A 27,103-nucleotide genomic window follows, 5' to 3' on the forward strand; every position below is an offset into this window, starting at 1 on the left:
GGAATGCGGCACTTGTAGCCCATTTCCTGCACACGTCTGTGCACGGTGGCTCTGGATGTTTCTACTCCAGACTCAGTCCACTGGTTCCGCAGGTCCCCCAAGGTCTGGAATCGGCCCTTCTCCACAATCTTCCTCAGGGTCCGGTCACCTCTTCTCGTTGTGCAGCGTTTTCTGCCACACTTTTTCCTTCCCACAGACTTCCCACTGAGGTGCCTTGATACAGCACTCTGGGAACAGCCTATTTGTTCAGAAATTTCTTTCTGTGTCTTACCCTCTTGCTTGAGGGTGTCAATAGTGGCCTTCTGGACAGCAGTCAGGTCGGCAGTCTTACCCATGATTGGGGTTTTGAGTGATGAACCAGGCTGGGAGTTTTAAAGGCCTCAGGAATCTTTTGCAGGTGTTTAGAGTTAACTTGTTTATTCAGATGATTAGGTTCATAGCTCGTTTAGAGACCCTTTTAATGATATGCTAATTTTGTGAGATAGGAATTTTGGGTTTTCATGAGCTGTATGCCAAAATCATCCATATTAAGACAATGAAAGACCTGAAATATTTCAGTTAGTGTGCAATGAATCTAAAATATATGAATGTTAAATTTTCATCATTACATTATAGAAAATAATGAACTTTATCACAATATGCTAATATTTTGAGAAGGACCTGCATATCCAATTTTATTCACAACTTTTTCCTCTCCTCCGGCCTTTGCTACTTCCGTTTGAACAATCTATTTCGACCCGCAATGAATCATGGGATAAGGTGGGCCACGGAGGATACACCGGACCCATCCTTCAAATCTGGGGATAAGAAGGACGCATTTGTTGGAACCTTGGAGATTGGACAGCATTCGTCGCCTCATCCAAGACGTTATCGACCTACATGCGTCCTTCAAAGGATGCAGTCCTGAATTTGGACACTGCAATAGTGAATGACATCCGTGAATCAGTAAATCTGTGTTTGATTAATCTGTAGCTTCAAGAACCCGGATGTGTGACACAAAAAACTGAATTTTGGAGCTGAAATTGAATTACAGACCTGAAAGTGAAAGTAATCCAACTGAATTTCCAATACAATGCAAAGCAATTTTCTTTAAATTTGCTTTAAATCTTTACTTATGTGTGTGTTGCTTACCCCTGCTGAGATTTCTATATTACTTTACCTAAATGTGTGATACTTTTCATAGATTTTCAGATTTCTCAGAAGGATTACCAGCGAAAGCCAAATATTATTAGTATTTGAAAATTTGACTAAAGCTGTTTTTACACCAATGACTCAGCTTATTTGAATGATGGGACCACAATTGCCTCATACCAGCGACCTCAAGGATTAACGTTATCATTTTTCTTCTACCACAGGATAAATTCTTTACCACAGAGGACTTAATGAGCTAATTACCTCTATTAGAAAGATTGGATTAGAACCAGCTCTTACCAGTAAACTCCCAAGCATTATTAGTGTCATTTGATTTGTTTTTCTGTGTTTGATTTTCTGTATCATTGTAATGTTTTTCCTCATGTACAGCGCTTTGAGTGCCTTGTTGCTGAAAAGCGCTATATAAATAAACTTGACTTGTAAAACTGTACACTTGATAATATACTTGATAATGGAAGGAGATGCACTAATTACAGCTTTCAAAACTATTACTGACCCATCCTTCAAATCTGGGGAAAAGAAGGACGCATTTGTTGAAACCTTGGAGATTGGACAGCATTCGTCGCCTCATCCAGGACAATATCGGCCTACAAATGCATCCTTCAAAAGAATGCAGACCTTAATCTGGACACTGCAATAGTGAACGACATCCGTGAATCATTAAATCTGTGTTTGATTAATCTGTGGCTTCCGGAACCCAGATGTGTGACACAAAAAACTGAATTTTGGAACTGAAATTGAATTTCAGACCTGAAAGTGAAAGTAATAAAAGTGAATTTTCAATACAAAGCAAATCAATTTTCAAAGCAAACTAATTCAGTTTTAAACCATTATATTCAGTTTCATTCATTTATTTCAAATTACACAAATACAGATTCAGTCAGAGCAATTCAAATTCAGTTTCTGATGGCACGTTTCTTCCTATACAACAGTGCCATCTAGGCCCATGGTTACAAAGACTCATTTTGCTTTCTGAAAACTACAGCAGCAAGAAATAAAAAGAACAAATATTGCAAAGTTCTTACTTGATTATATATGACATCAGTACCCACATTGATTTTATTTCATAATAATGTGAATATGTTGGGACTGTGAATTTAATTCAGAATGTTTCGATAACAAATAATTAACGTGAATTAATTTTGTTGTGTTAATATGCCTGGGTTGTAGGTGGCAGTAAAATCTGTGAAAACTGGTTACAGGTCTCAGAACAGTTCCGATCTACAGCACTAAAGATTTAAACGCCCCTAAAAAAAAACCTAGCGCGTCCGCCATATTGTGAGTGGCACGTTTGCTTGAGAAACCAGGACTGCTATCCAATGTGAAACAGGGGAGCTTTGCGCTATTAAGACCTGACATTATCACCACAGATCACACATAGCACCCCCACTTAAAGCCCTTGAAGTGGCGTGAACAGTCATTGTCTCGAAAAGGCCATTCACAGTATGGCGATGACGTTGACGTACGATCCGGACGCTTACTCTCGTTTGTTGATAGTAAGGAATAGTGTAGCTTGATCGCAGGGTCATTGGCTCAATCTGGTTAGAAACATGCCTGCGTTGAAGTTTTGTGCGAATATTTCCTGGCTGTTTACTGAGCTTCCAGATTTCAGCAAGAGAATATATGCGGCTGCTTCTGCCGGGTTTGATGCCGTCGAAGCAGCCTGGCTCTACGACTCGGACCTGTCGGAACTCCAGAAAGCTAAGGAGGCAACACGAGTGGAGGTCGTCCTCATCAACACCCCTCCAGGTAGCACAGGCTCCATACAGCACCATGGCTTCAGCACCGAGTTAAATGCGGACGGCAGCAGAGACATGGTGGCCTTGATGTTGTATATTTCATTTCTTGCCAGATGCCATGAGGCTATGGAGAGCCGTTTCATTCAAAATTAAATAAATACATAAATACTGCTATTGATAAATTATTAATAAATATTCCATGAAATAAATACATATCCCCATTAAATAAAACAAAATAATTATGTTAAAAGAAATGTTCATCTTATTTTATTTTATTCATTTCAGGATTTATTTAATTTACTTAAAGATTTATTTATTTATTTCATAATGCATTTTGTGACACTTTTATTTTATAAAGCTATTTTGCGTATTTCAGTGACTTTTACTTTTTAACCCCGTTTTTCATCTTATTCAAGAAGACAGCATGCAGGGGAACCAGGGGATTCTGCGAGGATACCAGAAGTTGCCAGACCCGCCGTAGAAGCCTTCCACGGCGGTTGCCGCTGTTTTTGTGGAAGCTGTTTGTGCAATAAGTCTTCGTCATCCTTTCAGCACGTCATGCACACACATAGTGCTATTTATTTCCCATCTCAAGTAAATACAGCCACCTATGGGTCTAACGCTGTTTATTAAATAAAAACCAATAAAGACATCATAGTTTAAAAGTAACAGACTATAACAATAATGACATCCCGCTTGCCGATAATCAGCATTGGTTTCCACAAAAACAGCGGCAATCGCTACATACGGTCTGGCACCTTCTGGTATCCTCGCAGAATCCCCTGGTTCCCCTGCATGCTGTCTTCTGGCAGGCAGCGGCATGCTTCTGCCGGCCACAGCTACGAATTGAGCTCGGCCCTGCTGTCCCAGCGCCACCCAGCAGATAAAACCCCGCCCCCTCATTTGAATATAAGAACATGAAATAAAAAGAGCTTAAAATGAAAAACGGGGTTAAAAAGTAAGTCACTGAAATACGTAAAGTAGCTTTATAAAATAAAACTGTCACAAAATAAAACTGCATTATGAATTAAATAGATAAATAAATCTTTCAGTAAATTAAATAAATCTTTAAGTAAATTAAATAAATCTTGAAATAAGATGAAAATCTCTTTCAACATAATTATTTTGTTTTATTTCATGGAATATTCATTAATAATTTCTCAATAGCAGTATTTATTTAATTTTGAATGAAACGGCTCTCCATATAAGACACATTTATTGTGAAACGCCGCTATATAAGTCGACTGAATTGAACTGAATTATATGGCTATGTTGCAGGAGATGTCAAGGCAGGTGATCTCGGTTTGGGAGCAGTTCCTGGGAGAGAGCTGGAGTTTAGACAGGGTCTGGATCTTACTCTGAAGTATGCCAAAGCCCTGAACTGCAAGAGGTCAGAGAACACTCTTCCTAAAAATTACTTTTTGTGCTATTTTGTAATATTTCGTGTTGCAAGCCACTGACACACAATAATACTATTTCTAATACTTCTACTAATAATAAAAGTGTTTGAGACCTAAATAGTTTTCAGTGTCATCAGTATGACAACCCAATGACAATTACAAAAGTAAAAAAAAAATCTTTTTGATATTTGATGAATTGTGGAAATGTGGCACAGCTGATGTGTTACATGGCTGTGCTGCTTTGATTACTGCAGAGATCGTCTATCCAGGGACTTTGCACCATGAAGTAATGTCCATGATCAGGATGGTCATGGCAGTAGATGTGTAGGTTTTAGGAATCCGAAAGGAGACCCTAAGTCTGTCTATAATACCCTGCCTCTCTTGCATTTTGTCAGAGTAAAACCACAAACCTCCAGGTGTTTCATTTAGATTTTATGAGGTTGACCAACAAAAATTAGAATTTAATTGTACAGTAGAAGAAAAAGACTTAAATCTAAGGTATGATGCATCTGTATTCAGCCTATTTAAAATAATTTGTAGACCAATTGTAGATCCTTAGATGTACTAATCTGCCAGAAGTGCACATCCAGTGTTTGGGAGTTTTGTTCATCCTATTTTAGCAAAATAGCTTTATTAGTCAATTCAACTCAGTTTATAGATACTTTATTAATCCCAAAGGGGAATAAAATGTTGTTTTAGCTCCTATTATACTGGTTTCTTCAAAGAGCTGCTGTAGATGATGTAGCGCTCTGTCTTAGAGCAGATCTGACTGAAGACACTCTGTTGTTGTAGGAGAGTCTCATGAAGAGGATGCTCAGGGTTCTCCATAATGGTCTTCATTAGGGTCATTTTTTACAGATTTCTTTTAGGTTTATGAGGTATGAAAGGATGGGTATGTTTGACAACAGGTACAAGGCCACTGCCACACCACATTTTTGTTTAAAATAAGATACTTGTTAGCACAATAATAGGTGAATCCCGTTCATACATGCATTACAACTTTGTTTGGACAGAAAATGACTGCACCAATAAGTCCGACATTACTACATAAATTATTTAAATGCAACGAATTTAGTTTCAGTGACCCACTCCTGTTCTTTCTATACATCCCAAACCAAATGTAAGACATGGTAGTAACATCATAACATGGTGTGAAAAAGTGTTTCCCCCTTCCTGATTTCTTTTTTTTTTTTTTGCAACAAATGCAATCAAGCGTATGTGATAAGTTGCAATGAGTCTTTTCCATCGCTGGAGAGGAATTGTGGCCCACTCAGTTTTGCAGAATTGCTGTAATCCAGCCACATTGGAGGGTTTTCAAGCATGAACGGACTTTTTAAGGTTACGCCACAGCATCTTATTAGAATTCAGGTCAGGATTTTGACTAGGCCAGTCCAAAGTCTTCATTTTGTTTTTCAGTTATTCAGAGGCAGACTTGCTAGTATGTTTTGGATTACTGTCCTGCTGCAAAACCCAAGTTTGTTTCAGCTTGAGGTTACAAACAGATGACCGGACATTCTCCTTCAGGATGATTTGTTAGGCAGCAGAATCCATGGTTCCATTTATCACAGCAAGTCTTCCAGGTCCTGAAGCAGCAAAACAGCCCCAGACCACCACACTACCACCACCATATTGTACTGTTGGAATAATATTACTTTTAGTCCGTGGAACACTGGACCAGCTCTATACCCTCTACAGGGTGCTCGAGGGTTCATGGGAGTTTGCCCAACCGGTTCACATGTGTTTTGTGGACCTGGAGAAGGCATTCGACTGTGTCCCTTGTGATGCCCTGTGGGGGGTGCTCCAGGAGTATGGAATCGGGGGCCCTTTATTAGGGGCCATCCGGTCCCTGTACGAGCGGAGCAGGAGTTTGGTCCGCCTTGCCGGCACTAAGTCGGACCTGTTCCCAGTGCATGTTGGACTCCGGCAGGGCTGCCCTTTGTCGCCGGTCCTGTTCATAACTTTTATGGACAGGATTTCTAGACGCAGCCAAGGGCCGGAGGGGGTCTGGTTTGGGGACCAGTGGATTTCGTCTCTTCTTTTTGCGGATGACGTGGTCCTGCTGGCCCCCTCTAGCCAAGACCTACAGCATGCATTGTGGTGGTTCGCAGCCGAGTGTGAAGCGGCTGGGATGAGGATCAGCTCCTCCAAGTCCGAGGCCATGGTACTCGACCGGAAAAGGGTGGCTTGTCCTCTTCAGGTTGGAGGGGAGTTCCTGCCTCAAGTGGAGGAGTTTAAGTATCTCGGGGTCTTGTTCACAAGTGAGGGAAGAATGGAGCGGGAGATCGACAGACGGATCGGTGCGGCTGCCACAGTAATGGGGGCGCTGTGCCGGTCCATTGTGGTGAAGAGAGAGCTGAGCCGAAAAGCAAAGCTCTCAATTTACTGGTCGGTCTACGTTCCTACCCTCACCTATGGCCATGAACTTTGGGTCATGACCGAAAGAACGAGATCACGGATACAAGCGGCTGAAATGAGCTTCCTCCGTAGGGTGGCCGGGCACTCCCTTAGAGATAGGGTGAGGAGCTCGGCCATCCGGGAGGAGCTCGGAGTAGAGCCGCTGCTCCTCCACATCGAGAGGAGCCAGTTGAGGTGGCTCGGGCATCTATACCGGATGCCTCCTGGACGCCTTCCTCGGGAGGTGTTCCAGGCACGTCCCACCGGGAGGAGGCCCAGGGGACGGCCCAGGACACGCTGGAGGGACTATGTCTCTCGGCTGGCCTGGGAACGCCTTGGGCTCCCCCTGGAGGAGCTGGAGGAGGTGTCTGGAGAGAGGGACGTCTGGGCGTCTCTGCTGAGTCTGCTGCCCCCGCGACCCGGTCCTGGATAAGCGGAAGACGACGAACGAATGAACGAACGAACGAATACTTTTAGTCCAGATGTAATGTGACATACACCTTCCAAAAACTTCTGCTTCTGTCTTGTCAGTCCACAGAATATTTTACCAGAAGTCTTGGGAACATCAAGATGTTTTCTGGAAAAATTGTGACAAGCCTTAATGTTCTATTTGCTCAGCAGTGGTTTTTACCAAGGAGCTCTACCATGCCGACCATTTTTGCCCAGTCTCTTTCCTATGGTGGAGACATGACCTCTAATCTTAAATGAGGCAAGTGAGGCCTGCAGTTCTTTGGATGTTGTTGTGGGGTCTTGGATGAGTCATTGCTGTGCTCTTGGGGTAATTTTGGTCCACCGGCTGCTCCTGGGAAGGTTCACTACTGTTCCATGTTTTCGCCATATGTGGATAATGGTTCTCACTGTGGTTCGCTGGAGTCCCAAAGCTTTAGAAATGGCTTTAGAACCTTTTCTAGACTGATAGATCTCAACTACTTTCTTTCCCATTTCTTCCTGTATTTTTTTGGATCTCGGCATCCTATTTAGCTTTGGAGGATCTTTTGGTCTACTTCACTTTGTCAGGCAGGTCCTATTTAAGTGATTTCTTGATTGAGAACAGGTGTGGCTGTAATCAGGCCTGGGTGTGGCTAGAGAAAGTGAACTCAGATGTGATGAATCACATTTATATTTTAACAGGAGGGGCAATCACTTTTTCACACAGGGCCATGCAGATTTAGATTTTGTTTTCTCCTTAATGATAAAAACTTTAATTTAATATCTGCGTTTTGTGTTTACTTGTATTGTCTTTGACTAATATTTACATTTGTTTGATGATCTGAAACACGTGTGACAAACATGCAAAAAAGAAGAAATCAGGAAGGGGACAAACACTTTTTCACACCACTATACCCACTTATCCTTAGAGGGTTGCAGGGGTGTTGGTCCCGAACTCCAGCATTCATTGGACGAGAGGCAGGGTACACGCTGGAAAGGCCACTGGTCTTTCACAGGGCAACACATAGACACACAGGACAAAGATGCATTGACACACTGGTACGTAAGGGCATTTATAGATTGACCAAATAACTGTTTTTGGACTGTGGGAAAAAGTAGACATGCCCAGAGAAAATCCATGCATGCCTGGAGAGAACAGGAAATCTGCATGCAGAAAGATCCCAAGACAGGATTGAAACCAAAGGAACTTTTTGCTGTAAGCCAACAGTACCAACTAGTGTGCCACAGTGCTGCCATTACTAGCCATGTTTAGTAATCCTTGATTCAAAGTTCATTTGTTTAAATTGACTTTGAACACTTGACCATTCTTGTACTTTGTCCAGCTGTAAGTCAAGCCTAGGGGGTTAACTTCAGTGCCCCAGGTGGCAGAATAAAGTTTAAAAAAACCAACCACAGAAAATGTGCCTTGAAAAAAAGTTTAATCTCTTGCCTTCAGGACTAAACAAAAATAAAAATGCCTCTAGTGGAAAAGAAAGGCATTTAAACAACTAGCCCGAAAAGTTATTGAAAAATAATTTCTGGCTTGCATTTCAGTGCTTCTACAAATTTCCCATTTAGCATGATGAAAAATGAAAGTAGAGTGATACATTTTTTGGTGAAGGTTTTGGCACCTAAGAATCAAGTCTTAACAGTTCTCCATTTCAAGCTGTTTGCTGGTGATAGAACTTTGTTGACAGCTAACGAAATTATTAAATCTCTAATGGCCAATTGTAGAAGATATTTGTCTCACTCCGACTTAGAATTGTTTTCTTCCTGTCCCGTAGATCATTTAAATCAATAGAAAAATAATTATTACTTAATGCCGAGTCTAATTTGTTAACCTCCTCTTGGAGGGAAGGTGTTATCGTGAGAGTCTGGGAGAGTTGGAGTTTTTGGTTTTCACGGTTGAGCTGGAAGAAGGCGGATTGGTGAAAATAAACCTGGCAAAATTATAAACGTGGTGTTTATGAATTTTCATGGTAGCAGAGGATGGTAACCAATTACAGAGTACCACCGAAGTTTGACGAGACCAGGCCATACAAGTGCTGGAAAAACTGAAGTTAGTATTTGGAAGCTTGTTGCGGACTTGGATCCGAAAAATCAGGCTCTAGCAGTGGTGCTGGGGCTCGAAGGGAGAGCCAGAGTGACTGCTTTGGAAATATCCGCGGAAGATCTGAACAAACGGTATGGAAACCTTGCTTACCAAATTGGACGCAGTATTCCTAAGAGAAGAAAAAGACCGCGCTTATGAAGCATACTCCAATTTTGACTCGACATCCAAAGACAACACAATGTCAATTGGGGACTACATAATAGACTTTGAACAACGATACAACCGTATCTAGAAGTACAATATGACCCTGCCTGATGCTGTGCTGGTGTTTACACTCTTGGACACGGCTTGTCTTGAGGAGAATAGGCAGCTTGTTCTCACAGCATGCACAGATTTGACTTTTGTGTCTATGAAGTCTGGATTAAAGCGGATTTTCGGAGGAAAAACCAGCACACCTAGCAACAGCAGCGAGACACAAGATGCCATTTTATTTGCAGAGCAAAGACGACCAGGAAAATTCAGATGGAGCAGTTGCTTGTCACAGAGCGGACAGCGGCAGCCAAAGCAAGGTACAAATCCACTTGATAAATATGGTAAACGAATAAAATTCGCCATTTGTCAGAGCACCTACCCTTGGGCTAAAGACTGTCCTCATCGAAGAAATGAAGTGAAGCTGACAGAAAATGTAGAGGAATGCAACATTATGTTGTTTACTAAAGTAATGATGGACTCTGAGATCTTTCTGACTGAATCACTTGGATCAACTATCATTGACACTGCCTGCACACGTACTGTTTGTGGTGAAAAGTGGCTGGATAGTTACATAAAAGACCTGAGTCAAAGCCAAATCGATAAACTGCTGCAAACAGAATATCCAAGCTGCAGACCTTTCAGATTTGGAGATGGTCAGGTGGTACACTCCAACAGAAAAGTAAAACTTACTGCCAAGCTCTGACAAACAAAGTGTCATATTGAGACAGAAGTAGTTTCTGTAGATATTCCATTATTGGTGAGCAAAATGTCTCTAAATAGAGAGCTGGAACTAAACAAAACATTCCTCTTGAGTTCACTAGTTCAAGACACTATTGTGTGGACATTAGAGATGAAACTACAAAAATGAGTAGCAATGAAAGCGAAGCCCTTGTCGTCACAGCAGGGATGTCTATAAAAGAGAAGCAAAAAGTTCTCCTGAAGCTGCATAAGCAGTTTGGCCACGCCTCGGCAGATCATCTGCAGAGGCTCATTCACAGCTCTGGAAATACTGAAAGACTGTTCAGTCGTTTTACAGAAGATTATTCAGGACTGTGAGATATGTCAGAGATACAGCAGGACCAAGTCCAGGCCTGCTGTTGGTTGGCCCTTAGCCTCAGAATACAATGAGACGGTGGCAATGGATTTACAAGAGTTGGAACCAGGCGTATGGTATCTGCACATCATCGATCATTTCACACGCTTCAGCGCTGGAAACATTGTGAGGACCAAGAAACCCTCTGAGATCGTCAACTCGTTCCTCCACTCATGGATAAGTGTACACGGTGCTCCCAAACGGATCTACACAGACAACGGTGGAGAGTTCAACAATGAGGAAATTAGAGACATGGCAGAAAACTTTAACACTGAGACAAAGACTACAGCGGGATACAGTCCCTTGAGCAATGGACTGCTTGAGAGACACAACATGACACTGACTGAGATCCTCCTGAAGGTGAAAAGGGAAAATGGGCATGGTTGGCAAACTGCTGTTAGGATTATGAATCTGAGAATATTATTTAATATTTAATATTAATATTTTATCATATAATATTTTGGTCTGTTAAAGGTTATCCTGTGAATACCATCCCAGTAAGGCGATGGTATTAGAACAAAATAAAAAGGTGTGAGACGGGCTCTGACATTATTGAACAGTAAAAACTCTGCACACACACGGAATGAATTCACACAATTTCTTAAAATACAAGAATTTATTAACAAAAATAAGTCAACTCAAAGTCAAACATATTTTAATCAACAAACTCTTTGCATGGTTATAGCCCATATCAGCTTGTGTTTGGTCACATTCCTAATCTCCCTTCGGCTTTGACTGATAAACTACCTGCTCTAGAGGGTACTTCTATGAGTACTAGAGTAGGACAGCACTTAGCAGCACTACATGCTTCCAGGAGAGCCTTCACAGAGGTGGAATGCTCAGAAAGAATAAGAGCATTGTGCAAACAGTTAAGGCCTACAGATGAAAAGTATGAGACTGGTGACAAAGTGTACTATAAGCGAGTAGATAGTACAGAATGGAAGGGCCCTGGTGTAGTTATTGGTCAGAATGGAGCTGTAGTGTTCATAAGACATGGGGGGATTCTTGTCCGAGTACATCAGTCCAGGCTAAATAAAGTGAACGTACAAAGGAAGGATAAACCACTACTGCCTAGTGTTACTGAAAATGATAGAGAAAATGATGACATGGTTCATACTGATGTGTCAGAGAGTTCAGATGATGAAATGAGTGTTAATAGAGAAGAACAAATCACTGAGAGCACAGAGCAAGATGAAAGAAATGTCAGACAGACTAATGAAACAAACACTGAAACAGAGGGTGATGTAACTAATATTCAAGATTCTACATACATTAAACTGAGAACAGGTCAGACAGTCACATTTACTAACAGAGATGATGGTACTCAGCACACTGCCAGAGTCTTAGGTAGAGCAGGGAAACCCAAGGGGCAATACAAAAACTGGTACAATGTACAGCATACTGACCCAGATGGCAGTGAGGGACAAAAACAAGCATTAGACATGTCACAGGTTGATAACCTTCACACTGAATGTGAAAATACAGATGCTGATGTATTCATTGCCAATGACATCTCGTTTGATGCTGCTAAACAGCAAGAGATTGAAAACTGGAAAAATAACAATGTCTACGAAGAGGTCACAGTCAAAGGTCAAAAATGTGTTTCAACTAGATGGGTCTGTACGTTGAAAGAAACTTCAAAGGGTATCATTTCCAAAGCCCACCTTGTGGCGAGAGGTTTTGAAGAAGTCAATATTCAAGAGTTGCAGAAAGATTCTCCCACATGTGCATCAGAGTCACTCAGGCTGCTGATGGCTGTGATCTGTCAGAACAACTAGAAAGTTAATTTTATGGATATTAAGTCTGCCTTTTTGCAGGGTATGGAACTCTCGAAAGACATTTACATTCGTCCCCCACCTGAAGCGGGCGTGGATAATGCTTTGTGAAAACCAAAGAAATGTGTGTATGGACTTGCGGATGCTTTCCTCTACTGGTACAAGGTCAAAGAACTTATGCTGAACACTGGTGGTAAAATGTCAAAAGTTGATCCTGCAGTGTTTTATTGGCAGAATGAGCAGTCTAAAGTGACAGGAGTACTGGCATATGCCATGTGGATGATTTTCTTTGGGCAGGTTCAAACCACTTTGTAACTAATGTTTTCCCTGTACTCAAGTCTGCTTTTCATGTGGGACGTGAAGAGCATGAGAGTTTTTCTTACGTGGGGATGCACATTGCTACTTTGGGCGATGTGGTGCAGGTGCATCAGCATAGTTACATTGACAACCTGCAAACAGTTCATTTACAAGCATCACGAGCTATACAGCGAGATAACCCACTAAATGACACACAGAGAGAACATCTAAGGTCCAAAATAGGACAGATCTTATGGGTTGCAAAACAGACTAGACCAGATATTATGTTCGACACATGTAGCCTGGCATCCAGCATTAAGAATGCTACTGTTCAGTCCATACATGATGTGAACAAAGTGATTCACCAACACAAACCGGAGACAGTCACTCTTAAGTTTCAACATTTGGGCAACAGTAATAACTTGGGATTAGTTATCTTCAGTGATGCTTCACTGGGCAATCTTCCAGACAGAGGTACACAGGGAGGGGCTTTAATTGTCCTAATGGAAAAAAAACACAGGAAGATTCTCCTCTCTGTTTTGCCAATCTAAGAAAATCAGACATGTGATAAGAAGCACATTGGCTGGAGAAACCCTTGCCATGTCAGATGGTATTGACAATGCAATGTTCTTAGCTACGCTTTACTCTGAGCTCACTACTGGTGCAGTAGATCTTAACTTTCTTCCCCTCACTTGTGTTACTGATAACCATTCAATGTTTGACGCACTTAAGTCGACAAAACAAGTTACAGAAAAGAGACTAAGATTAGAAATAAGCAGTTTTAAAGAACCCATGCAAGAAAACAAAATCAAATAGGTGTGTTGGTCAGAAGCAAAGTCACAACTCGCTGATTGTTTGACTAAGAAAGGTGCTTCCCCCCTTATGCTCCTTAAGGCACTGGATGAGGGTGTAAAGACACTGTGATGTTATGTACACTGTTTAACGTTCATTTGGTGGTAGCTTTTAAAATGCTACTATGTTCTGATAAAATTTTTTTTGGTGACTGTTTTTTTTTTTGCCATGGTAAACCTCTTATCTAATGTTAATTTTTATTTAAAGAGAAAGAGGGAGATTGTTAACCTCCTCTTGGAGGGAAGGTGTTATCGCGAGAGTGTGGGAGAGTTGGAGTTTTTGGTTTTTACGGTTGAGCTGGAAGATGGCGGATTGGTGAAAATTAACCTGGCAAAATTATAAACGGGTGTTTGAATATGAATTTTCATAATTGAGCATTTTGTTCTATGTTTGCTGGTTTATTGCATTAAAGTAAGCTCTGTGTTAACTTGACAGAATTCACTTAATGGCAGGGAGGATTCCAGTGGATGCTCACAGAGCAACGGTTTCCAGAGAGATGGAGGATGTTTTTGTGCAGAACCTAAGCTATGCAGCTGATATCCTCTCCAAGGTAGGTGTCCAACCGACCAGAAATCCTCACTTCTATAACATCAAGTTCTCTTCTTTTTATGTTTAAAAAAAGATCACAAATCCTAAATTCCACCAATAAATGTGTATTTGAGAGGACTCTCTACTACAGCCGCACTCATTTCCTGCTTGTTTTGTGGTCTGGTGTTGTCCCTTTTAATGGGGAATGCTCTATTGCCTTCAAAACAATATACAGAACAGAACGGAATATTTTCCTTAAATTATTGCACACCATTTTTTCTGAATCAACAGTGACCTAATAACAGGTTTTTAGATTAAGTAATCCCCTAAAATATGATCACAGCTTCATATTTTTGTTCCAAACTCAAGCCGCCTGGATTGTGCTTTCACTGTATTACATACAAGTGGCACTTGCACAAAACAGACCCCTTGCATACATTTATACATTGACTATATATATATATATATATATATACAGTCACACCTTCTCATTCAAAGAGTTTTCTTTATTTTCATGACTATGAATATTGTAGCTTCACACTCAAGGCATCAAAACTATGACTTAACACGTGGAATTATATACTGAACAAAAAAGGGTGAAACAACTGAAAATATGTCTTATATTCTAGGTTCTTCAAAGTAGCCACCTTTTGCTTTGATTACTGCTCCACACACTCTTGGCATTCTGCTGATGAGCTTCAAGAAGTAGTCACCTGAAATGGTTTTCCAACAGTCTTGAATGAGTTCCCAGAGATGCTTAGCACTTGTTGGCTCTTTTGTCTTCGCTCTGCGGTCCAGCTCACCCCAAACCATCTTGATTGGGTTCAGGTCCGGTGACTGTGGAGGCCAGGTTATCTGGCGCAGCACCCCATCACTCTCCTTCTTGGTCAAATAGCCCTTACACAGCCTGGAGGTGTGTTTGGGGTCATTGTCCTGTTGAAAAATAAATGATGGTCCAACTAAACGCAAACCGGATGGAATAGCATGCCGCTGCAAGATGCTGTGGTAGCCATGCTGGTTCAGTATGCCTTCAATTTTGAATAAATCCCCAACAGTGTCACCATCAAAGCACCCCCACACCATCACACCTCCTCCTTCATTCTTCACAGTGGGAACCAGGCTTGTAGAGTCCATCCGTTCACCTCTTCTGCGCCGCACAAAGACACGGTGGTTGGAACCAAAGATCTCAAACTTGGACTCATCAGACCAAAGCACAGATTTCCACTGGTCTAATGTCCATTCCTTGTGTACTTTAGCCCAAACAAGTCTCTTCTGCTTGTTGCCTGTGCTCAGCAGTGGTTTCCTAGCAGCTATTTTACCATGAAGGCCTGATTCACACAGTGTCCTCTTAACAGTTGTTCTAGATATGTGTCTGCTGCTAGAACTCTGTGTGGCATTGACCTGTTCTCTAATCTGAGCTGCTGTTAACCAGCGATTTCTGAGGCTGGTGACTCAGATGAACTTATCGTCCGCAGCAGAGGTGACTCTTGGTCTTCCTTTCCTGGGGCGGTTCTCATGTGAGCCAGTTTCTTTGTAGCGCTTGATGGTTTTTGCGACTGCACTTGGGGACACTTTCAAAGTTTTCCCAATTGTTCGGACTGACTGACCTTCATTTCTTAAAGTAATGATAGCCACTTGTTTTTCTTTACTTAGCTGCTTTTTTCTTGCCATAATACAAATTCTAACAGTCTATTCAGTAGGACTATCAGCTGTGTACTGTATCCACCTCCTGCACAACACAACTGATGGTCCCAACCCCATTTATAAGGCTTGAAATCCCACTTATTAAACCTGACAGGGCACACCTGTGAAGTGAAAGCCATTTCAGGTGACTACCTCTTGAAGCTCAACAGAATGCCAAGAGTGTGCGTAGCAGTGATCAAAGCAAAAGGTGGCTACTTTGAAGAACCTAGAATATAAGACATATTTTCAGTTGTTTCACACTTTTTTGTTTAGTATATAATTCCACATGTGTTAATTTATAGTTTTGATGTCTTCAGTGTGAAGCTACAATATTCATAGTCATGAAAATAAAGACAACTCTTTGAATGAGAAGGTGTGTCCAAACGTTTGGTCTGTACTGTGTGTATATATATATATAAAAGAGAGAGACAGTGAGTGAGAGAGATCAACAGTTATCAGTATTAATCACAATTTGCCCAACAGGAAGGAATCACAGGATTGATTGAGCCAATCAACACGAGAATCACAGAACCCCGATATTTTCTGGACTCCCCACATCAGGGTAAGACTGGTTACCTCTGAGACGGTTTTGTCACTGAGCAATAGTGAACACTAATTATCAGTCAGGTGGTTGACAGTCCACTCTTCCAAAACACCTTTTACCCTTGTCTTAAAAAAATGCATCAGCATTTAGAGTAAAATGATGAGTATGAAAACAGTAAATTTGGAGTGATGGTTTGATGTGTAGAGCATGAGAACAATTTTTATATTATAAATTGTACAGAGGAAAAAAACAAATAGAATTTGTGCACTATTGGTCTCATTCTTTCTAAGAAAATGTTTGCTTTTTTACAATGTGGAAACCCTTTCATTCCTTTTGAAAAACACACTGAATAATGTTCTAAACAAAATAGATTAAGGGAGATGTTTTATTCTTGAAAGTAGCCTTAAATTTTTAAGGACAAGGAAATTTTTAAGCACAAAAACCCAATGTTTTACGCACAACTTGGCATATACTAAAATGAACGTTGCATGATCCACAGATTAATTCCTAACAAGTCAGGTCTGATGATTCCTAAGGCAGACAAGCTGGAGACAAGCACTCATCAATAGCTGCGTAAAGTTGCGCGTTATTTTGGAACGGTGGCAACTTTGGCTCAGCTGTAGGACATCGCCAATGGAAGAAGTTTGAGGGAGTGTTTTTTTCAGAGATTGTACTGACCTGCTGGTACATGGTGATGCATGTACCAGCATGTCATTTTGGAGCTCTGCACGGAGCTGGCCTCAGTGTTACAGAGGGAAACCTGGATCGCCGGTGCCCGTTCCAGTTCCTACTACCCTGTGTTCTTTTCAACTGGAGCTTTTCAGAAGGACCTGACTGACAGGTCGAATATGTAACAATCATCCTTGAGCCTGGCCATGCTAGCCATATGGGTCGGCCTCCTCCGTATATTGCACTGATATATAACATTCCCCTAAATTGTGGCTCTTATTTGCAGCGAGATGATTTCTGAATGTAATCAGAGCAATGGACTGCACTCATACTGCTATAAGGGCACCATCTCTAAGGGAAAATGCTTTTATGAATAGAAATTGTATTCAATATATGTGCAACTTATTTGTAATGTACAAATGCAGTGGCACGATGGCTCAGCCCAAGTGCACCAAGAGCACATGCAACTATGTCAAATCCACCGCAAATTGGGATGTATGACGGCTACGTGACATGTCTACGCACAGATTCATACATCTGATTTTTTTTTTGTGCAAAACAAGTTTCAGAATTTCTCCCTACCCAAACCTTTAGTATGAAAGCTGCACACTCTTTCGTACATGAGGCCCCTGGTTAGTTAAAACTTTTACTATGAACTGTTGTCAATGTTTATTATATCAACGTTCGTTAGAATTAGATATGACATTTGTTGTGGCCTGAAGCTTCTTATCTAGAGAGCATAATTTATTTGTTTTGTTGGCTGTTCTGCAGCTGCAGCAATACTGGAGAAGGTTGGCAAGAAAAACATCCAGCTACAGATGGTAGGTGCCTTTGGAATTTTGTCTTAGCTTGGGGAAAAATAGAAATAAAAACAGTTGTCAGTTTACTGACTAGTTATATCCACTCTTTCAGGACATATTTCACTGGCAAATAATGGATGGAAACCTGACACAAAACATGCACAAATATTTCCCCATAATAGGTGAGTTAAAAGAATAAACTGTGATATGTGTTGTGGCCCAAAATGCAAAAACAAAGCTTATCCTGTTTAAATGTTAAAACATGTACTATAATCGGACGAGTATTAACTGATCAATGTTGACACCACTGATTACTAAAATATGTTACTGTAAGTGCATTCCAGTCCGTCATAAGTTTGGATAAGAAAGGTGAAGCTCAGTTTAGTTTTTGAAATCCCGACTTTCCTTAAGATTATAGAATCAGAACAGGACATAAATGTTCTAGTATTTATAGTATGTACAATCTTCATAACAAGCCAAATGTCTCAATATACATATGAGCCAATACTCAGCATGTTTTTGAAGTGTTATCCTTCAGGTTATGAACTCATCTAACTATGGTGGAAAAAGAAATCAAAATCAAACACCTTATCAGTGTGCTGAAGAACACAACAGAGGCTCTGGAAGGAGGTCAAATCTTTATGTCTCAAAATGAAGAAATTAGCTACACCTTGATACCTATGTAAGTTCAAGGGTTACATTACACAGTGTATAGTTTTCAGTGACAGACATCTGGGTAAGATCTTAGTGTTCCAGACACAATGTGACTCTTTGCGAAAGTTCAAAACTTACAAGCAACAATCGTTATTTTTTCAAATTCTCTCCTATGAACGTGGGACTTTTGATTTTTAGGCTGTTTTCACATCTGCCACGTTTCGTACGCTTTAAACGGACCAGTGGTCGTTTTTTAACCTTGGATCTTTTGCACAGGTGTGAATACCCTCAAGCGAACCCTGGTCTGTACCAAACAACCAGACCGAGACCTACTGGTTGGGGTGGTCCTAGGGTGTATTCACACTAGCAATGTTCTTTTGTCTGCTTGTTTGGTCCGGACCAAAACTTAGAAAACTTGTAAACAAAGCCATGCGTGTGATGATCGTTGCTCCCATTGGACAGACATGGCACAGCACAGACCTGGAAATGAAGGAAAACTATCATGGAAGTCCTGCGTGCTGCATTTGTTCTGCATATTTGTGCTATTACAGCTGCAAAATCACTGTGATGGTCAAGAACAGCACATTCAACGCAGACTTCATGCCGTTCTATTTCTAATTTTGGAACAGCGTCAATGAATGCGTGCTGCAAGCCGAAGGAGAGGATGTGCTCTGCGTACCCTGACCCACAACATGCTGACAGCAGCGTCGCTAGGCAACAGATGGCTGATCAGGTATGACTTTAGTAAAATGTTCACTTTTGCTACCGGCTACAGTGGCTTGTTTAGTCCAAAGAGACGTATTTTTTTTGTAGTTGGGTCACATTGGGGCCATTCGATTCATATTCACACCATAAATTAACCGCACCAGAATCTATTTGGATGCGGACCAAGACCACCTCAAAAAGTGGGTCTCATCCAGTTCTTTGGTCCAGATCAGGGTTCGCTTGAATGTATTCACACCTGCACAAAAGGTCTAGACCAAGGGGGGAAACGAACTCTGGTCCGTTTAAAGCAGGTGTGAATGCACCCTGGGCTTGCTTCCAAACGGACTCTGGTCCGGTTTGATTCTAGTGCCTGCCTCAAGTACAGGAAACACATGCATTTTTGGACTTAATGAGCAGGGCATCATGGGACAAATTACCCTTGAGTGTTGCTATCGTCACTACTGCATGGATGCTACAAACAATAAGCTGTAGATGGACCTGGAGCAACTAGGAGATACTGTCCCTCCGTGATATTTGGGCAGATACACACATAGCCCAACTACTAGAAAAGACACACAAGAATGTGGTCGTGTTCAGCATGTTCAGAGAGAAAATGAACAAGAGGGGTTTAAAGAGGTCTTCAGCACGTTAAAGTGAAAAAACGTTGCCAAAGTTACTTAAAAGGCATGAGATACATTAAACGAGTTTTCCCCCCATTTCCAGGTCTGTGCTCTGCTCTGCCTTAATCATGGGAGCAACAATCCTCAATGTGGAGGCAAACTGCACCAAACGAAAAAAATAAAGTCGGCTTTTGATCCGGACCATACTAGCGACCAAGTGACTTTTCTGGTGTGAAGACAACCTGCAAACACTAAAATCTCTTCTTAAAATTATAATGATCAAAGCAGAATATACAGCTGTGGGAAATAGAAAGTACATCCTCTTTCAACTATTTTAGAAGCAATCTAATAGATGAGAAACAATCTCAACATAACTGCAAAAGAAACATCATTGGTGTATCAGAGTGCTGTGTTCAAATTTTAAAAACGACAAAAAGATTAAGAATTACTCAGTTATTAAACATTTATGAAATACAGCTTTGTTTTTATGTGACGCAGAATGATGAGAAAATTTATTTAAATAATTGAATGCCTACACTGAGAAAATGATACACAGTAAGCAGTGCTCTAAGAACAACTGTCTTGTTGCTCAGGCCATGCTCAGATTGCGCAGGTTCCTTGCAGAAATGAACCTGACAGCGATGGGGAACTTAGTTACAGCTACCTGTTCAGTACACTGGAAAAGCTTGGTTATCAGGGATATCTAGGCTGTGAATACAAGCCATTAGGTAAGTCTTCTATTAAGTAATGTTAATGTAATTAAAGTGGTGTGAACTGAATAATTGTTTCTGTTACCTGCAGACTCCACAGAAAAGAGTCTGGGTTGGATCAAACAGTACTGGGCCAAATAACCTTCATGCTGAGCTGATCACAAAGCTGTCATTACTCAACCTTTTGATCATTGACTTTTGACTTCACTGAAAGTCAAGTGGCCTTGTATTTTACCTTTAGGTGTTCTCTGTCACCACATGAAAACCACTGCCCAAATCCCTGCATCATGAAGAAACCTTTGTACCATATTCTAGTTTAACGTTTTATAGAAGATGGAAATTCAAATGGATTTAATACGATTGTAAAAGGTCTATTTTATTACATGTGGAGATAACATGCCTTAATTTTGAGACGGCTTACGTTTACTAGAACCTCATTATTTTGCTTTAATCTAAATGATTGTGTGCTAAATACAGTCAGGTCCATATATATTGGGACATCGACTCAAGTCTCATTTGTCTGGCTCTATAAACCACAATATATTTGAAATGAAACAACCAAGATGTACTTAAAAGCTGCAGACTTTCAGCTTTAACTTGCAAGGATCCAAATCATGTAAACTGTGTCGGAATTACAACTGTTTCAATATGTGCCTCCAACTTTTCAAGGGACCAAAAGTAATAGGACAAAGTAAAAATTATAATTCAAAGTTCCCTTTTTCAATACTTGGTTGAAAATCCTTTGTAGTCAATCACAGCCTGAAGTCTAGAAAGCATAGACGTCACCAGACGCTGGGTTTCATCCCTGGTGATGCTCTTCCAGGCCTCTACTGCAAATGTCTTTAGTTCCTGCGTGTTCTTGGGGCATTATCCCTTCAGTTTTGTTTTCAGCAAGTGAAATTTGCCATTGAATAAAATTCCACTTCTTTGCCTTAAAAAGCTCTTTTGTGGCTTTCACAGTATGATTTGGGTCCTTGTTCATCTGCACTGTGAAGCGCCGTCCAATGAGTTTGGAGGCATTTGGCTGAATATGAGCAGATAACATTGCCTGGATCACTTTAGAATTCAACCTGCTGCTTTTGTCAACAGTCACATCATCAATACAAGGGAAGCAGTTCCATTTGCAGCCATAAAAGCCCATGCCATGACTTTACCACCATGCATGGGAATCCCCTGTATTTTCTCTGATGAAGTCTTCTCATGATTGTTAACTTTGACACACACACACACCTTCCTCCTGGAGAGTGCTTTAATCTGGCCTATTTTTGTGAAGGGGGGTTTTCCCTCACCAGGGAAAGAATTCTTGGCTCATCCACCATATTTGTCTTTCGTGGTCCTCCGGTGTTGTGGTGTTGTTAAGCTCACAGTGTTCTTTCTTTTTGATGATATTCCAAACTGTTGATTTGGCCACACCTAATATTTTCGCTATCTCTCTGATGGGTTTGTTTTGATTTTTCAGCCTAATGATCGCTTGGCTTCACTGACGGTGATAGCTCTTTGGATCTCATATTGAGAATTAACAGCAACAGCACCCAAATTACTAATATAACAATTGAAATTAACTTTGGGCGTTTCATCTGCTCCTTATGAATGAAATTATGAGGGAAGAGCACACACCTGGCCACGGAACAGCTGAGCAGCCAATTGTACCATTACTTTTGGTCCCTCTGAAAAGTGGGCAGCACACATTCAAACGGTTGTAATTCCTACACTGTTCACCTGATTTGGATGTAATTACCCTCAAATTAAAGGTTGTTTTTATTTTAAATCTATTAAAAGATGTATGGACCTGATTGTAGATTAATATATTTAATAAAGAATTAGGGCCCTGTTAACACAACATTTTCTGGTGAAAATGGAAATGTTTAGTTCCGTTGGCACAATTTGACAACTGGTTCCAGATTGTAATGATTTGAAAACATCCCAGTCTTTGTTGTGTAGATGGGGAAAATTGCTGACTCCTTTGAATCTAACCGCGGTACATCTAATGTCTTATTTTTCTAGTAATCAAATGTTCAAAATGGTGGAATGGAATGTTGAAAGTGTTTTATTTCATTCTTATTGAAATTTCATTTATTGTTGACCTACTGAGCAAAGATGGAAGAATTGCATTTCATTGATAAGAATTCAGATGTTCTCTATGTCACAAGATTTAGATAAATCTGTTTAAGATACTATGCTATTCTTGCCACAAAATGGCAATGATATGTTTGATTAACACACTCACCACATCTTCAGTCTCCAGTGTATGGAAGCAAATATGTTCCAATATTCAAATTAAAATGTATTAATAAAATGCTTTTTCATTTTCAAAATGAAGCTGTGTTTTTTGACACACAAATAAAATTAAAACTAAATCATTCAAACTGGATTCAAACTAGCCTTTTCATTTTAAAGTCATAGCTGCATTTTTTGACTCATAAATGAAATTGCTAATAGTGTACGCATCTTGTACATTAGGGAGTGGTGTGCATTGCTCCCGAGACAAAATAAGAGCACGAAGATTGTGTTCAGAGACAGCGGGAAATCACCATGTCCAACTCTTTACTAGAGCTGCTACGGGAAGCTGCAGCTGCACTGGAACGGCAACAAAATCTAATAGTACGTCTCTGCAGACCGGAAACATTGGTGTTTACAATACAGATTTCTGTGTTCTTTTTTGTCTCTGCCCCTAGTCGGTCGTGGCAGATGGTCACCCACACTGAGCCTGGTTCTGGTTCTGCTGAAGGTTTCTTCCTGTTAAAAGGGAGTTTTCCACTCCACTGTCTCTACATGCTCATCCAGGAGGAGTGAATAATGCAAGTGACTGACTCAATGCAATCTGCTGGGTTTCCTTAGATCGAAAAACTTTTAACCAATGTGAATAAATAACTGAATCTGACTGCACCGTTTGATAGTTAGGATTAATTGGAATGTACACTCACCGGCCACTTTTTTAGGCACACCTGTCCAACTGCTCGTTAACGCAAATTTCTAATCAGCCAATCACATGGCAGCAACTCAATGCATTTAGGCATGTAGACATGGTCAAGACGATCTGCTGCAGTTCAAACAGAGCATCAGAATGGGGAAGAAAGGTGATTTAAGTGACTTTGAAAGTGGCATGGTTGTTGGTGCCAGACGGGCTGGTCTGAGTATTTCAGAAACTGCTGATCTACTGGGATTTTCATGCTCTACCATCTCAGGGGTTTACAGAGAATGGTCTGAAAAAGAGAAAATATCCAGTGAGCGGCAGTTCTGTGGGCGCAAATGCCTTGTTGATGCCAGAGGTCAGAGGAGAATGGCGAGACTGGTTCGAGCTGATAGAAAGGCAACAGCAACTCAAATAACCATTCGTTACAACCAAGTCATGCAGAAGGGCATCTCTGAATGCACATGTCGAACCTTGAGGCGGATGGGCTACAGCAGCAGAAGCCCACACCGGGTGCCATTCCTGTCAGCTAAGAACAGGAAACTGAGGCTACAATTCACACAGGCTCACCCAAAATTGGACAATAGAAGATTGGAAAAACGTTGCCTGGTCGTCTGATGAGTCTCGATTTCTGCTGCGACATTCGGATGGTCGGGTCAGAATTTGGCGTCAGCAACATGAAAGCATGGATCCATCCTGCCTTGTATCAACGGTTCAGGCTGGTGGTGGTGGTGTAATGGTGTGGGGGATATTTTCTTGGCACACTTTGGGCCCCTTAGTACCAATTGAGCATCGTGTCAACGCCACATCCTGCCTGAGTATTGTTGCTGACCATGTCCATCCCTTTATGACCACAGTGTACCCATCTTCTGATGGTTATTTCCAGCAGGATAACGTGCCATGTCATAAAGCACGAATCATCTCAGACTGGTTTCTTGAACATGACAATAAGTTCACTGGACTCAAATGGCCTCCACAGTCACCAGATCTCAATCCAATAGAGCACCTTTGGGATGTAGTGGAACGGGAGATTAACACCATGGATGTGCAGCCGACAAATCTGCAGCATCTGTGTGATGCTATTGTGTCAATATGGACCAAACTCTGAGGAATGTTTCCAGTACCTGTTGAATCTATGCCACGAAGGATTAAGGCAGTTCTGAAGGCAAAAGGGGGTCCAACCCGGTACTAGCAAGGTGTACCTAATAAAGTGGCTGGTGAGTGTATGTACCTGACTTGAAATCTGTATGATTTGATTGAGTTGACTTTGTGAAGTGCCTTGAGATGACATGTGTTGTGAATTGGCGCTATATAAATAAACTGAATTGAATTGATTTTTTGACAGTGTCTCTGATTTCGTTTTTAAGCAGATAAGCTTGTTGATTTGTGAAGAGAGTGTTAACCGATCCTAGGCATAGCTCCTAGATGAGAAAGATGTAATTTTTGACAATTTATTGATATACTCTGTTACTTCTTTCAATAAATAAGAAAAATCCAGTTTTTTGCATAAATTCTGGTGTCTTGTTTTTGTCCTCTGCAGTGAAACTGTCTAGGACCGCACATACACACTCTAGGACTGTAATCAGGCAGCTGACTAAGGATCGGTAATCTGGTCTGGGACCAGCAGTTAATTGTTTTAAATATCCCAGCGTTTTGCATGATTTTATGTTATGGTACCTTTGTAGAAATGGTATAACTACAACACTACAAAACATTTTTAGAAGCTAGATCATTATTATGGATAATTTACATAAACCAACCAAAGACTGCTGCCCATTTCATATCCTTTATTCACTCTCCTGCTAAATTCACCTTTATACAATGCTGAATTACATGTTGCATACACAATATACATGATTGAGTTAGTGCAGTGCTTAGATTACAGTCGTGTTCTCATGACGAACATGAAACTGCTCTATTTTAGACTCAGGCAGAGCACAGAATATTATCCACAGGTCTATGTTTGTTTCCTCCGGTCAGTGTGTCATGTAGCCTCCCTATTTATGGGTGGCTTTATTTCAGCCTCGAAACTGTAGGATGAGTACTAGTCACATTTGTTTAATGTGTCAAACTTATTCCCTCTCACACACCACAGAAAAATCACTAATAACATGTGGCTTGTGGTTCATAGCCAAAGCTAATACTGGTATTTCCTTCCTTATTAATTAGAGCTCTGTAAACCTACTCATCACATCAGTTTACCTTACGCAGAGCTGATCAGCTTATTATCTTCAGGGGTTTAGAAAAATAAAAAAATACAAATACAAATAAAGGCACTTCTTGGCACCGATGTGGCAGTAGGAGTTTAAATAGACACTAATCTTGACACATCTCCAAGTCTGAAACATCTCAGGTTGTTCCTAACACTGCTTGGCATGATTGGATAAATGAATGCCGTCACAAATCATTTGTGAACATGAGTTAGGCGTCATGCTGTCAGCTCTACAATAGTCCTGTCCAGAGGTTATAGCAGGCTGTGTTGACGACAGACTCCAGGTGGTGGTACATAGACACCAGCTGAGGAGGAGGACTGCTGCTGGCCTGAGGCTGAGATGGCAACAGCTCCCGAAATACCACCTTTAAGCTCTGTGGGGTCAAGACAATTGGTAAAAAACAACCTATGTGAACCAATTCTGAGCTTTTAAATGTTTAGCAAAAAATTCCAATTAGTTTAATAACTTACAGTTTTTCCTGCTTGGATGTCCAGAAAGACCAAAACAAAGCAATCTGTGAACTTCTGGTTCAGAACAGCCTTTAAAAAGATTACAGACATGGATCTACATTAGCTTGACAATCTGTAATTAGTGTCAAACAGTCAATCTTCTAGGTCTTATGATTTTCCTTAAATACACTGTGTTCATGTGCTTAATGTGGCACTGCCTCTGGTCTATGTACAAAGCTAAAAATTATCAGTGTGCACCACTATCCTTCATTGATTTAGATTCTAGAGAACTATCTGGAATTGATGATACTAATAAAAAGTTCAAGGATGACGCTATTGTCCTCACATCTCTACAGTACATAAGAGTTGTCCATACCGCTAACCCAACACTTCCTGGAATGTGACATTTGCATGTGTGGAATAGGTCAGAGGGCTGCTTTGTGCTCAAAGTTGTGATAGAATAAATTTGGCTGTGAAAATATTCAATCTAACCACATGACTGTGTGTGTCATTGTGTACATTCTAATGAACTTAAAAAAGTGCTATATTCTTCAATGTGTTTACATTTTAGTCCTGCTGTTTTTTTCTGTACTTTAGTTAACTGTGTGTTAACTGATTGCTTGTTATTTCTCAAGGTTGCCACGAGCCTATGGGTGGGGGGCTTGCCCAATGTGAGTTTCAGTCATACTTGGAATTGATCCAGACCCTGAGGGGACAACCCCCCAGACCATGAGCTAGGCTCAATCCTTCACCATGACCTTAAATATAAAAGAAACTGTCACAGTTATAGGTTACCTTCATTTGAAAGTTTAAAAGTACAGCAATAAATCAAATAGAGCAGGTTTGGGATGATGCCATAACATTAAACCAAATAACTGGAAAGCTACATAAGAGGACCAGCTTCAGTTATGTTTGGAAGAGAGTTTTCTGAAAAGGTCCAATGAAAGCCACTACTCTCAAGATCTGTTTTGATGCTGGATCTCTTTACTCACCAGATACTGGATGCCGTTATCGTCAAAGTGTCTGCAGCTCTGGGGAAATCGACTCAGTAGGACTTTGATCAGACTCTGGTACCATGCTGGGCTCATGGTTAGGAAATAATCCTGCAGCGACATAACTAACCTTTATCAACCAATCTGAAGCCACTGTTTCATTCTGATTTTTATACCATTCTGTCTAAG

The 27,103-nt window shown here is 40.8% G+C and overlaps 2 protein-coding genes across 6 annotated transcripts in view; one reads left to right on the forward strand and one right to left on the reverse strand.

Annotated features, from left to right (window-relative positions):
• Positions 1-2,012: 2,012 nt before the first annotated feature.
• On the forward strand, positions 2,013-22,715 carry hyi (hydroxypyruvate isomerase). 2 transcript variants are annotated; one of them, XM_047375761.1, is made up of 9 exons: positions 2,013-2,901; positions 4,170-4,281; positions 13,872-13,986; positions 16,131-16,209; positions 17,632-17,681; positions 17,773-17,842; positions 18,944-19,047; positions 20,233-20,367; positions 20,441-22,715. In XM_047375761.1, exons 1-8 carry the CDS (start codon positions 2,703-2,705, stop codon positions 20,344-20,346), a joined length of 843 nt encoding a protein of 280 aa, XP_047231717.1. In that variant the 5' UTR covers positions 2,013-2,702; the 3' UTR covers positions 20,347-20,367; positions 20,441-22,715. The 2 variants fall into 2 exon arrangements, with proteins under 2 accessions (XP_047231717.1, XP_047231718.1); XM_047375762.1 differs by lacking the exon at positions 18,944-19,047 and having other exon boundaries at positions 2,015-2,901.
• Positions 22,716-25,030: 2,315 nt separating this feature from the next.
• szt2 (SZT2 subunit of KICSTOR complex) overlaps positions 25,031-27,103 on the reverse strand; it is a 247,870-nt gene continuing 245,797 nt past the window's right edge. For all 4 annotated transcript variants that reach the window (XM_047374204.1, XM_047374205.1, XM_047374206.1 and 1 more), the window contains 3 exons: positions 26,915-27,025; positions 25,944-26,012; positions 25,031-25,846 (listed from right to left, as the gene is read on the reverse strand). In XM_047374204.1, the coding sequence (XP_047230160.1) occupies positions 25,703-25,846; positions 25,944-26,012; positions 26,915-27,025 (324 nt within the window). In that variant the 3' untranslated portion in view covers positions 25,031-25,702. The remainder of the gene's footprint in view (positions 25,847-25,943; positions 26,013-26,914; positions 27,026-27,103) is intronic.

Source organism: Girardinichthys multiradiatus, chromosome 9 (assembly GCF_021462225.1).
Source record: "Girardinichthys multiradiatus isolate DD_20200921_A chromosome 9, DD_fGirMul_XY1, whole genome shotgun sequence".
In the NCBI taxonomy this organism is placed as follows: Eukaryota; Metazoa; Chordata; class Actinopteri; order Cyprinodontiformes; family Goodeidae; genus Girardinichthys; species Girardinichthys multiradiatus.